This window comes from Cyanistes caeruleus, chromosome 1, assembly GCF_971803275.1.
Source record: "Cyanistes caeruleus chromosome 1, bCyaCae1.hap1.1, whole genome shotgun sequence".
Taxonomy (NCBI): Eukaryota; Metazoa; Chordata; class Aves; order Passeriformes; family Paridae; genus Cyanistes; species Cyanistes caeruleus.
In genome coordinates this window covers 134,471,571-134,485,574 of record NC_141701.1, presented here as the reverse complement: position 1 = coordinate 134,485,574, position 14,004 = coordinate 134,471,571, and the positions used below count along the sequence as shown (strand labels likewise).

The window sequence follows — 14,004 nt, the reverse complement described above, 5'->3', positions numbered from 1 at the left end:
TGTGAAGTCAACCAGTATGTTCTGCCACTTAAAAGGGGTGACAATAATATTTTTTAGGTTGTAGACATCCATGGAAGATTTTCCTTTTTTATAAGGTAGTAAAAAAAAAAAGAAAAAATGTGAATAGTTTTTTTCAGAAGCACCTAAATCACTGAGGAAGTAAATTTTTATTAAAATTATCATTACTTGGTGTAGGAATTTAACCAGTTCGATAGGTTATACCAATAGGTAAGAATTTTTTTGTATTTCTTATGGAGGTAGATCTTCAACTGTTTTATTGCTAGGAAAGCTTTACTTAAAATCTGGTGTTTGTGCTGTTGCAACCACCAGCAGCAATTGTAGATTGAGATACCACCAAAAACTTCTTCCCCAGAACTTCTAGATATAAACCATTTCTTTTGATATTTCATAATTCTTCAGTGGCTGTACTGAGGCTGGCTGCCAGGTCCTTACCCAGTCACTCTTTCAATCCTTATTCTCAACACAACTGGCTGAGAAAGACAAATTGGTGGCACAGACAAAATAGACTTGACTGTGGAAAATTTTAATTTATTGCCAGGTGAAATAGAGTTGGATTGTGAGAAATCAAGACAAAACCTAGAACACCTTTTTTCCACTCACCTTGAAGTGGAAGGTTCAACTTAACTCCTTTCCCAATTCTCCTTCTTCCCTGCTCCCAGTGGCCCAGAGTGCTGGCGTAGGAAGCATTTGGTTAGTCTGTAACAGTTCCTCACTGCCACTCCTTCCTTCTCACACTTTTTCCTGCCACAGTGTGGGTCTGTTCCACAGGCTTCCAGGGAGTAGAGACTCTGTGCTTTCACCTTGGTGCCTGCAGGGCTGTTCCTCACACTTCCCTTCTCACTGCTGGGCAGCACTTTGCGCTTTCATAAATACAGTGCCACCAGAGGTTCCCAGAGGTGCCACCAGCTTGGCTCACGGGCTCAGCTGTGTCCTGCAGTGAGTCTGCAGTGCCCAACATAGGGTAGCCCCTTACCTTCTTTCAGAGAGGCTGCCTTGGCTACCAAAATTCTGCCCATAGTCTGCTGATAAAAAAATACTCACTTTTTCTGTCATATTTCTAAAGATTCTTGCAACAAAATACTAAGTGTTTACATTCTTTTACCCTGTTTATCCAAGGTGATTTAGCTTTAACCAGATGACTTCATATCAATGACTAGGCATAAAAAAGTCATAGTTTTTGAGCACTTTTAGCTCTACTGACAAGAAAATATTTTTATTAAAATAATATAAAGTTGCTTTTGAGATATTCTGCAAAACCTAAGATTTACTGCTTAGCTGTGCCTTCCTCTACACATTATTGATGAAACGGAGCATTTTTAAAATCAGTATTAAAAACTCCTCTTGGCTCTGAATTCTTGAAGTAGGAATAAATAATGAGTAGGAAAAGGGAAGGAAAATCAACTCTGAATGGTTTTTTGTCATTTGGAGACTTACATAAGAAGTGTAAAATAGTTATAAAGAAAACCTAGAAATTACTGAAGGGTTGGGAATGGTGTCTACTGATACTTGGAGAGGGACCTTTAGGGGACAAAATAGTTCTTATTAAATGTTGGCTTGGTCTGGGAGGAAGACAGAGAAAGGCCAATGGCCAGAAGTGAAAGGCAGAGATGTTGGAATGAATGTAGAATAACAGCACTCATCTTGTGAGTATACAGCACATCTTGTTCTTCATTTTCAAGTCTCTGTTTGCCACCTTTTCTGTAGCATGTTTGACTAATACTACAGTATTGATTCAGCTTTCCAAGTATTTGCAACTTTCTGAATATAGTCATAAAATTTAAAAAAAAAAAAAATCTTACTGCTCCATGTAGCTGGTTCTTAACTTGATTTATATTTAATTCTCCTCCTCCTCCTCCCCTGATTTTTGTCTGTCTTTTTGAACACAGATTCTTCAGTCTTAAGGTATGGCTTATTCCAAATCTAGAAATACCCTAGCAGCACCAAATAATGCTGTTGAAGGTGGTGGTAGAAGAATCTCTTACCCATTACAGCTTCCTGCTGAGGTTAAGATACATGTCATATATATAAATAGGGAGAGAGAGGCACATCTTAGGAATGAGGGAGATGAAAAGTAATTACTTTTTGGCCTGCATTAGCTGTGAAGTATACTTGTAAATAAATATTTTAGTTGCTGTTTCTGAATAGATAGCAAGTGGTTTTGTTTTCCCAAAAATGTATGGGAACTGTGGTATTGGAATTTTATGTTTATAGATGTATTTGCATTTTGGTTTGTAATATGCTTAAACTCTCAGAGTTGAATTTTGGTGGGATTTTTTGGATAGGAGGATTGATTTTTTGGTTTTGTTTGTTTCAATGCTTACAGATCAGCATATAGCTTGAAGGTAAAAGAAAATTGTCAAAATTGTGAACAACTAATATGGTAGTCAGAGGAGGAATATAACCATTTTACTGGAATTAAATTATTCTCGTCTCAGACTAAAAAGTGAAGATAGCTGCTTTGAGGGGTCAGTGTGGTGAAGAGCTTCAGAAAGGGAAAGGCTTATGCAAATCCAGAATAAGGCAAGCCCAAGAACAAAAAAATTACACCTTTTTATTTTCCAAAGAAATAGAGAAAGGAACACTATCAAGGATTTTGATGAAATACTGAATGATCAGAATATAAAGTAGTTTCTAGAATATGCTAGGGCCAAAAGTCCTTTTCGCCTATGTTTACTACAAGGAAGTTTAGAGGCCTTTGACATGGGTTGAAGACAAGTGAGAGGGGAATGTCTTAGATTGAAGTGTTCATCTGAGGATGATAAATAACAAATTGCTTGGAACAATGGTCTTCACCATTCGTTGACCTGAAAAGAACTCTAATATCAAATCCATTTAATACTGCTGTTAATATTTTAGCAATTACTTAAATGAGCCTTGAAATGAAAGATAGAAATAGGATACCAATTTTTGAATTTGCTTGAGCATTCTGGGAAGTACAGACTGGTTAGCATGAATTCTGTACTGGGTAATTTTTTTAAGTTATGAAATGAATGGTACTGTTAGGAGTGCCAATTTAAAAATAATAGTAAGAAGTCAGTGTGAATTTAAAAAAAAGTTATGCTTTACTCTTAGAGCTTTACAATGCACTTGAATTTTATAAAGGTTTTGACAGGTTCTGTCAGCAACACTTCTTATAGACACAAAGTAATGTTAAGATGGAAAGGAAAATCTTTAGAGTAATGCTTGTCAAGAACAGGAAACAGATACATTTTTGTTACTGCAAAATGTTACTAGAGAAGTTTATATTAATCTGCAAGGATCTGTTCAGTACTGGAAATGGACGATAGTGCAGTGAATTGCAAGGGGTAATAGAGTTATTCAGGGCAGCACTAATTGATATGTCTGTGAAATCCTCATTCTCAAAAAGGCAAGGTGTAGAAAAATCTCTCTAAGGAGGTACTATCTTTGCCTATGGTCTCTCTTCAGCTGTGGGTTTAGAAGGTAAAGAAATCACATGGCTTCCTGGTAGTGAGGTTTTTGGTAGGTTTTATTTTTTAATGTATTTTTTTTTCCCCTTCTCCCTCCTATATTATATCCAAAGCTGTAGAGCACAACAGAAATATATGGGACCGAGAAATGAAAAGGCAGCAGGGTATGGTAAGAAGTGAGAAACTGAAGAAGTGTAGAAAGCCAGCTTATGATGTTGATTTAGAGCAAAAATGGGATGAGGAGAGTGGGAAACTTCATCATTGGCTTTGTAACCAACTGGATTAAACTTTGTGCTTAGGAAATCATTAATCTGTGTTGGGGACAGTAGTGAGGAAGGAAATAATCTCTGTCTTAAAAGATTTGCTGCTGCATGTGGTAGAGGGCCTGATACTGAGGCAGATGAAACTTCATGCTTCTGTTCTTAGGTTCTCACTCTTCTCTAAGAGGTGTTGTCTACTTATGTACATTGTTTAATATTTTAATGCTTTTAATGCCAAAGGCATTCCTGTCCGAAAACAGTATAAACAAAAAATGGTTAGGTTATTATTTTGACAACTTTGTAAGAGAAGACAGTTACTTATATCTTCATGTTTACATGTAGTTGCTTTGAAAAATTCTAAAATTAATGTTATTTTAAACCTCTGTAATAAATTGTTTAAGATTAAATTATTTAAGTTACTGGGACCAGAGAATGTGCAACACAGAGTTCAAAGAAAATTTAAGGATTAAATAATTCAAGTAACTGTTTATATTCATGGGTGCCTGGGGACTGAAATGGCAAATGTGTCATTCTGCATATTTATTAAGTTGTCTGTGGAATTCAGGGACCTTTACTGGCCTGTACTTTCAACAACTCTTTAGAGAAAACTAACAAAGAACTGATACAAGGAGAAGAATTTGTGAGCATCGGGTAAATATGACCTGCAGGGAGTGCTGAATATTGCTTCTATAATAGGAAGTCCTGCCTTAAACCCTTCGTGCTTCATAGGAAAATTAACAAATGTGCAGGGAGAAAGTGATCTGATTGATAATGCCTGCTTGATTTTCCAGAAGGGTTTAACAAGGCTTGTAGGCTTCTAAGGAAGGAAAAAAGTTGTGGATTAAGAGAAAAGCTATTTCCTGGACAAATAATTAATTAAAAGATGGGAAATGGAATGTAGAAATAAATATCTCTTTCAATAGAGCAAGGTTAGCAGTGCAGTTTGGCTGAATTTCTGCTAGGAATTTTACTGTTCAATGTATTTATATAGTGAAGATGCTAATATGGTAAAAAGATGATTCTTGAGGTGAGAGAGTTTATCAGTGTTAGTATTGTGTGGGACAGTGAACAGGAGAACAAACACTGAAGAAGTGCAGAGTGATCTTAGGCGTTTGACTGCTTGGGAAATAAAATAGCAGAAGAATTTCCCAGTATATAAATTCAAAGTGATGCAAAGGTTGATATAGTGGATGACTGTCCAAATTTCATGCACAAGAAAATGAGCTCTGAGCTGACCTTGATCCTTGAGGAGTTATCAGTGCCGTCTTCACTGAAAACATCTGCTCAGGATCATTCCAAAAGCCTGGAATTTCTAGGAAAAAAATGGAAAAACCATTTATAACAATGCAAATTGTTAGAAATTATTAAGAAAATGTAGAGTGCAAAACAGAAGAATAATTTTTCCCCTGTGTAACTTACAGTTGATCCTGCTCTGTGCAGTTTGGTACCTCATTTCAAAGAGGTTGGTTACAATGGAATTGGTTTAGAAAAAGGCATTGTGGGAAGTGTTATGTGTAACATGGCTTTACAGCTGAGTATATCAGAATTCTTTAGCCAGAAAGAGACAACTTAGAGAGGAATACTCTTGAGTATGGATACTCTTGAGGGGTATTTTGAACAAATTTGTAAGTGATATGGAATTCAGTAGATGCAGACTATTTGGAGGTGACTCTGAAAGAAAAGAGCCAGATGTCATCAAAGCTAGTGGGAGCTAGGTTCAAACAGAAAATAAGCTGAATTCTTGTATAGTCAGTAGCAGATATGTGCAGCTCCTTATGAACGTGATGTTGCAAATCCAGAAAGTTTACATAGTTTCATGGGAAACTGGAAAAAACCTGAAAAACAGATTAATTGAGATAAATAAATTTAAATAGATAAAACATATCAGGCTAGAGAAATTACTTGAGATGAAAATAATTAGAGTTGGGAGAATATTAGGGGAAGCATAGGTAACCTATATGCTTGCCTTCATCTAACTCCTGTATGTGCATGTGATCCCTGTTTTTTCAGAGCAGGGTGGGACTGAAAAGAATGAATGATAAACCTAATCTTTCTTGTTATCACAAAGTTTGCTGCTGCTGCTGCACTCCCTGAACACAAATGATGAGCTTACTGACCTGCTCTGACTATTGCTCTGAAACAGCATAGCTGTCTTTGTTTTTGTTGGCCCACCTAATAAAAACAGTTCCAGTGAAAGCTGAATGTGAATAAGAGCTTTGAAGGACCAAAGGGTTATTTATATAGGAACATGTGGCTTTGAATATGAGTTCAGATCATTAATACCCTTTAGCTGATCTTGAGAGCTTCACAACAGATCTTTAGAACGGGGGCAAGACTCTTTGTATTCAGCAACAGCTAGATCACAATGCCAAATGTGTATTAGACTAGATAAAACAAGACTGACTTCAGACTTCTTGCAAGTAAAGCAAGAAACTGTAACAATATGGAAGAATATTGTAATGAAAATATGATGAGCAAAAAATTAAATCAGGAAAACTTTTACATTCTGTTCCTAGTTACTAGACCAAAACTTCACCATCTTGTAGGTTAAATGTTTTCTTATTTGCAAAATTGTCCACAGTTTTATTAAGACCCTTGGTCTAAAAATACTTGTACAGGTATTTTTAAATAGATGCTGCCTCATACTTTATTTGCAAGATCATGGGCCAGATGTGCTCAGAATCAGTGAATCACCAAAATTAAATGAAGTATAGTGCGAAGTTCTAAATAGATTGAAACGTTAGCCAAACTTCCATACAACTGTTATTTTAATTGAATATACATACATATATTCAATTATATTGAATATATATATACAATATATATTGTATATTGATGACAGGAAGAAATTATCTAAAGCTAAAATTTAATCTAGAAAAATCAAATTCTCAGTGTCAAGGTACTGTAAATGACTCGGAAAGTTTCCTTAAAAACTCTCAAATATCATCCACTTTTCCATTTTATCAATAAAAGCATATATAGTTCTATACTTATTAACAGGATTAAATGAGTCAGATTTATCTCGACAAGAAGTGCTTTGTTGTCTAAAAACTTGCTTTTAATGTAATTGAAAATAGTGTTGCTCATATTTTAAAAAATCCTAATAGTGTAAAACTGTCACACTGAAAGAAGTGGGATGGAATTGCCAAGTGCAGATGCATGTGTAAGAGTGATGCTGAACAATAAACCGCATTCATATTTCTTTTCTATAGAAGGTGCATAGTGGTTTGGGTGAACTAATCCCTCAATACTGCCAGCTATGTACGATAAATCATACTAAAGGATTATTATTTATGGGAATGCTATGATTTTTTTTATATCTACACTTGTAGCTTATTTTAATTTTAAAGACTTTAGACCATAACTCTGTACTTTTAATTTTATATTCAGTATGAGGAGTTAATCCCAGAATGGGGCTTTTTGGATGCAAAATCTGAATGCTTGTGTAGTAACAACAGCTGTCCCCTCACCATGTGGTGTCTTCCATTGCTTTACTGTAGAGATGAATTTTGGCCCAGTGTTTCAGTAATATTGGACACACATGGTTTTAGGTGACAAAGCAGTATGTTTATGCATTCATTTGACTCTCGCAGTTACAGTTGGCTACAGATTAGAACAGGGAGAATACATTCACACCATGACCACCCTCGTAGCTGCTTGTAGTACTTGGATCACAGTAGGCGCTGTTGCATCTAAAGACACAATTAACTGTTGCTGAGGAATTGCAAATTCACAAAAGCTCCTTTACAGCTTTTGCTGTTGAGAGTGGATTTTCTAAAAAAAAACCCAAAAAGCTTTTTCAGAGATTTTCCAAATTTATAAATGTTTTGGATCTTCATATTCTAAAATTATTGTCTTGAAATAAGATTAAGAAATTGATATTTTAATACAGCTAATGAATTTGTGTGTGCTGAATTAGCTGTAATTAACTACAGATCTACAGAATTATTTTAGTTCTATCCATTATTTAGGAAGATAACCTCACGAATTCTGTAATATTTGCAAGTGGTTAGTAAAGCTGTGGGCACAAATCAAAGCTTACAAAAAAGTCTGAAAATAAAACTTAGCAGAAAGCTTTTGATATCTGTATATCACTGAAAAGATCATCTTGATTTCCATGTGTAATTGCTTAGATATGCTTTGGATATGGTAAGAGAGAATAGCTGTGAATGTAGCTGTGACTCTATTTTAAAAAACCCCACAAACAAACAAAACCACCAAGTTTTAGTACAAATTAAATAGAAAATTACAGTAAACCGCATATTAACCCTAATTTTGAAGTATGAAATTTGGCTGATTTTTAAACAAAAGGCTTTTGACCAGAACTCTTTAGAAGAATTCATAATTTAAATTACAATGATAAAAATTTTTAGAAGTGTAACATTAAGCACTGGAAATAATTTTTTACAAAAATCCCTGAGAAATATTTTCATATAAAATATCTATATGGAGTATAATGCAATAAAGATATATAGTATCTTGTTTAAACCAGCAAAAGTAATAAGGCTATTTTGCAATGTGGAGAATTTTCTGTTTCTCTTTTTTCTTCTTTTATGTCATTTTTTCTGTAGGCCAGGGTGTAATTGTGTAATGCAAGCAATGTATGTGTGAGATCTCTCACATACATACACATTACTTAGGTGTCTTGTGTTTGAATCATCAGAGATAATTAATTTTATTCTTGTATTAAAAACTATGAATGTTTGAGGCTTTCAGCATTGAATAAAGGACTACATGGATCCAAACCAGGACGATTGATAAAATCCTTGCTACTATTGGCTATTATTTACTGTCTTTTAAGTGGCAGGTTGTATTTATGCCAATTTATCTGCTTCAGGGAACACTCTTGATAGCAGAACAAAGTGAATAAAAGTAGTTTGCTTTGCAAATGAATGCAAATGGTGAAGCCTTTCGGGAAGCCCTTTAACGGGAGCAATGCACTTTGATTATGAGTGAAGCTGCCATTTGGACGTGGTGAAAAGAGCACGCTTGAACCATTGATTGGGGGAGACAGTAAAAAGTCAGGAAGGGCCCCGTTAAGCTTGCAGTGCGGCGGGCGGATGTCAGTGTGGTTAGAGCACAGTGGGAGAATGACAGGCAGGATTAGTGTCAGGGAGAAGCTTTGCTGTAGTTGTGGAGATGGTCCCTGGGGTCACTCACCTCTGACTGTTGTTCTGTGCTGATGGCTCTGTAATGCAAACCACTTGATATGTGCCTGTTCATTATCGGAAATGGTGATTAGAAGAGCTATGTCATAAAGAATTCCTTAAAAATAAATAAAATGGCAAACTACTGATCATAACAAAGATTTGGCTCTGCAGTCATTGCCAAAGATGCTGCAAATGTCAAAGACGGTTACTGCATTTTGCCTTCTGAGGCAACCGCGATTTCATGCCTTAAACTGCTCTAATTGTTCCTTGCTTTGTTCACTTTTATTTGGCCGTTATGAAGACAGTCATTGTTAACAGCTTGGCATGTAGAGTAAAACATTTTTATATCTTTTGGTTATTGGGTAGTAGAAGCATCCGGTCTGATTTTGTGGCATAACTGCATTTTAGGGAGCGGGGAGGGATGTTGTTTAATCATCATGATGGAGTATTAGTCAATGGATTTCATTCCTGGTTCATGCTGGAGTGCTAAAACAACACAGAATGGTAACAGTGACAAAAAGCTAAGTGTTCTGTTTAATTTAGAAGCTTTTTCAATATGTCAAAATGGAGATATTTTCTGTGTCTTTGCTGAAAAAATATTAGGCAATTAAGTAAATGTTTAAAATTTTGTGTCTTAAACTGGGACTTAATCATGGAATCATTTAGGTTGGAAAAGGCTGTTTTTAGATCATTGACTCTAAACATTAATCCAGCACTATGAAGACCACCAAGTGTTACATCCACATGGTCTTTTAAATACCTTCAGGGATGGCGATTCCACCACTTCCCTGAGCAGCCTGTTAAAATGCTCAAAAACCATTTTGGTGAAGAAACTTTTCCTAATATGCAATATAAAGCTCCCATGGCACAGCTTGATGCCATTTCCTCTTGCCTTATATCTTATTACCTGGGAAAGATTCCTCATCTTGCCACAGCTTCCTATCTCAGGTAATTTAGAGAGCAATAAGGTCTCCTCTGAGCTCCTTTTCTCCAGGCTAAACATCCCCAGCTCCCTCAGCTGCTCCTCCTCAGACTTGTGCTCCAGACCCTTCACTACCTCCACTGCCCTTCTCTGGACTCTCTCCAGTACCTCAATGTCCTTTTGGAACTGAGGGGCCCAGAACTGAACACAGAACTCGAGGTGTGGCCTCACCAGTGCCGAGTACAGCGGGATGGTCACTGCCCTGGTCCTGCTGGCCACACTCTTGCTGATCCAGGCCAGGATGCCATTGGCCTCTTGGCCACCTGGGCACTGCTGGCTGATGTTCAGCTGCTGTTGAGCAGCACCCCCAAGTCCTTTTCCAACTTGCATCTTTGCAGCCACTCTGCCCCAGCCTGTAGCACTGCAGGGGTTGTTTTGAGCCAAGGGCAGGACCAGGCACGGGGACTTGGCTTTGTTGAACCTCAGCCCTCTGGCCTCTGCCCATCAATGCAGCCTGTCCAGATCCCCCTGCAGAGCCTTCCTGCCCTCCAGCAGATCAACACTCCCACCCAACTCAGTGTGTCTGCAGACTGACTGAGGGGGCCCTGGATCCCCTCATGTGGATCATTGCTGAAGATATTGAACAGAACTGGTTCCAGCCCTGAGCCCTGGGGAGCACCACTGGATGTGATTCCATTCACCAGCAGCCTCTGGGCCCAGCCATCCCAACAGTTCTCTACCTGTCCTAGAGAGCACCTGGCCAAGCCTTGAGCAGCCAGTTTCTGCGGGAGGTGCTGTGGGAAATGGTGTCAGAGGCTTTCCTGAAGTCCAGGTAGGCACATCTAGAGCCTTTCACTCATCCACTAAGTGGGTCAGCTTTTCATAGAAGAGGAGATGAGGTCAGTGAAGCAGGACCTGCCTTTCATAAACCTGTGCTGGCTGGGCCTGATCCCTGGTTTGTCCTGCACATGTGATGGCACTCAAGAGGATCTTCTCCGTGAACTTCCCTGGCACCTAGGTCAGACTGATAGCTCTATAGCTCCCTGGATCTTCCTTCTAACCCTTCTAGTTGGGTATTGCATTAGGAAACCTCTTGAACTGGGGCCTCCCCAGTCAGCTGGGTGTGCTGGTAAATGTTTGAAAGGGCCTCAGTGAGCAGCATTTCCTTCAGTTCCCTTGGGTGGATCCCATTCAGCCCCATGGACTCATGTCTGTCAGGTCACTGACTATTTTTTCTTGGATTGTGGTGGCTTCATTGTGCTCTGTCTTCCAGGTCAGGGACTGGGTATATGGAGACCAATGATCTTTCCATTAAAGACTGAGGCAAAGGGGAGGTATGAAGTACCTCAGCCTTTTCCTTATTCTGTGTCATTGTTTCTGCCTGTGTCTAGTAAAGGATGGAGATTCTCCTTAGCTCTCCTTTTCTTTCTCATGGATTTGCAGAAATATTTTTCATTGTCTTTAGTCAGATTAAGTTCTTCTCAGACTTGGGCCCATCTTATTTTTGCACAACCCCATAATCTAATAAAAGTATTGTTGAACATTATCTTTACCGCCTTTTATAGTGTTGTGTTATGTATGTTGTATTAAAGTTAATAGAAATTAAATGTGTTAGTCTACATAATAGACAATGCGCAATTTTTGAGTGTTCAGTATTTTTAGTATCTTACTGTTGGTCTGGTTTTTTACCCATTTTCATCAGACAGAGAAAATATACCCAGATTTTTATTTCTTTTTTACATAATTAGATTAATTTGTTTAAACATTTTTTTGTCCGTATATTACCTTGCAAATAAATGTCCAATATTCCAGTGTAATGAATGTTTTACAAATGTTTTACAGGCACCTGAATGGACAGAGGAGGACCTGAGCCAGCTGACAAGAAGTATGGTTAAGTTCCCAGGGGGGACCCCCGGTCGATGGGAAAAGATTGCTCACGAATTGGGTCGATCAGTGGCAGATGTGAGTTCACTCAGATTTGCATTGTGTAGAGGATGACAAACCAGAACAAGACAGGCAGTGTAGAAGGCAGACATATATGGGGGCCGACACTGTCTTTTGAGAGAAGCTACAATCCTTTTAGGACCTGGAAGTGAACCATTAACTAACTATGCAAGAAGCAGCTGGCAGCCAGTCTCTCCCTCCACAATTAACAGCTGTAACTGATCAGCTGGATGGGGGATTCTGGTGCTTACAAACTTCAGCTACTGTAACCTAAAACAGAAAAACAATGCGCTGCAGGTTTTGTAGCAACCTCCTTTCACTGCAAGTGAATGTCTGTGTGACTTGGTTAAAGATTACATCTCTGTTTCAAGCCAGTCCTTAAAAAAATGCATATGAGCTAATGGTGTTTGGACAGGTGGTTTCCATTAATTAAGCAGAAATATCTTTACAGATTTTAAAATGAGTAATGTGTATGATACTATTTCAGTGCCTTTTTCAGTATCATAGCATGCTTAAAAATTGTATTATGTAAAATAATTGTACTTGTTAATTCATATATTATAGTATGTACCAGATACCAAAGCAAGCTTGTACTTACGTTTTTTAAGTGTTATGATCTTAAAACCCTTTGGGGCTAGGCTGTAAAAGACTTTTCCTTTTCAAGCAATAGATCACTAGAACATGATGTAGTGTCTGCTGAGGACCATTTGAAAGCCCTTTCAGCTGACCCTATTTTATAGGCTCTGTAGGGGTTAATGAGAATAATGTTTAAATCTTTTCATGTACATTTTGAGATTAGATGTTCTATATTTATCATGTTTCAGGAATTACCTTAAATAATGGGAAACAAAGCCACTGACTACATTGAAATATTATACCCCTCTGGGAAACGTGTGTACTTCTTAAAATTTTTTTCATTGTTGATATAATCACAAAAAGATCTTTTTAGAATTTTTTTAAGTTTTAATGCACCTATACTGTTCTGATACATATACTAAAAAAATATGTCTTTTGCCTTATTCTAATTTTATAACAATACATTATGTCAAAATAGTGTATGTAAGCAAGAAGTTACTAACCTGCTAATCAAATGAAATTAGGGTTTTTAAGGTTTATTGTGTTCAGTATTATTATGTTTCTTGAAGTATTCATAGTACTGGACTGGAGTGATTTTATTAAAAAGATACTACTTTTACTGATATTAACAGCAAAAATATTTCACATATTGTTAGTATGGTGGTAGTACACAGTGTTCATGGCAAAGAGCTTTTGAGATTGGTTTGGAAAATTTGATTATCTTGAAACATATAGTATGGACATGTGGAATGGTTCTGCATCCATCCATCCATCAGAAAATTAACACTATCTTCAGACTACCTTTTGCACCCACTGTCTGCATTATTCCTTGACTTGTGTGTATTAAGAATCCTTTGCATAATATATTTGGCCATCATACTTACACACATCCAGTACTGGAAAATGAAATAGGAAGCTCACTTGTTTCTTCCATTAGATGAGAGGTCCTCAGAAACCTGCTGTTTTATTTCAGTGAGTAGGAAAGAGAGATGAAAGAAATGTGATTGTTCCAAGAGCTGCCATTTTCTTGTATGAAAAAAGGAATTTCTGTGATTTTTATGTGTGGAGAAAGGTCCGAGTGTAATCCTTTTTACTTCTAGTAACTTCCAACTATATGATTAATGCAATTGTTCTCCACACAAGTTTTTACGTCTCTAAAAATTTTCAGCTGCTAGATCAGCTTTCCTGACACAAACTAATTATTAGAGCTTCCGCTACTTTTATCATTGCATTATAGAGAATTGCAGTAATTAGGTATTTTGAGGAAACAAAAACGAGTGTTTTACAAAATGAATGTTTTAAACAGAAGCTTCATGGAAACTTCTTTGGGTCTCAGATTGTTACTGCATTAGTAATAGAAATGGTGAAGCTAGAAACGACTTCAGATACTTCCATTCAGTAAGATGTCAGTATCCAATAAGATGTACATTTTACCCTGCCTATTTCTTGAAGATAACATAGAATCTAAATTTACAGCAAGGATTCTTATTTTGTTGTTTGGCACCACCATAATTAGATAAATGTTATGGTAAAGCTGCAGGAGAAACTTCTGAGTTGTTAAACTTTGTGTGCAGTAAAAAAGGTGTTTGCATGTGCAGGCAGCATTTGCTGCCCAAACAACTGTTCCTGGCTTCTGCTGGGAGCAGGGCAACGAGAGAAGTTCTGCTGTACAAGGTGCTGCTTTGAAACAGCTTCTGTAGCAG

At 37.3% G+C, this 14,004-nt stretch overlaps 1 protein-coding gene across 1 annotated transcript in view; it reads left to right on the top strand.

Moving 5' to 3' along the window:
- DNAJC1 (DnaJ heat shock protein family (Hsp40) member C1) overlaps positions 1-14,004 on the top strand; it is a 108,622-nt gene that overhangs the window by 81,971 nt on the left and 12,647 nt on the right. Inside the window, exon 9 of the mRNA XM_086860522.1 lies at positions 11,624-11,743. Within this exon, the coding sequence (XP_086716648.1) occupies positions 11,624-11,743 (120 nt within the window). The remainder of the gene's footprint in view (positions 1-11,623; positions 11,744-14,004) is intronic.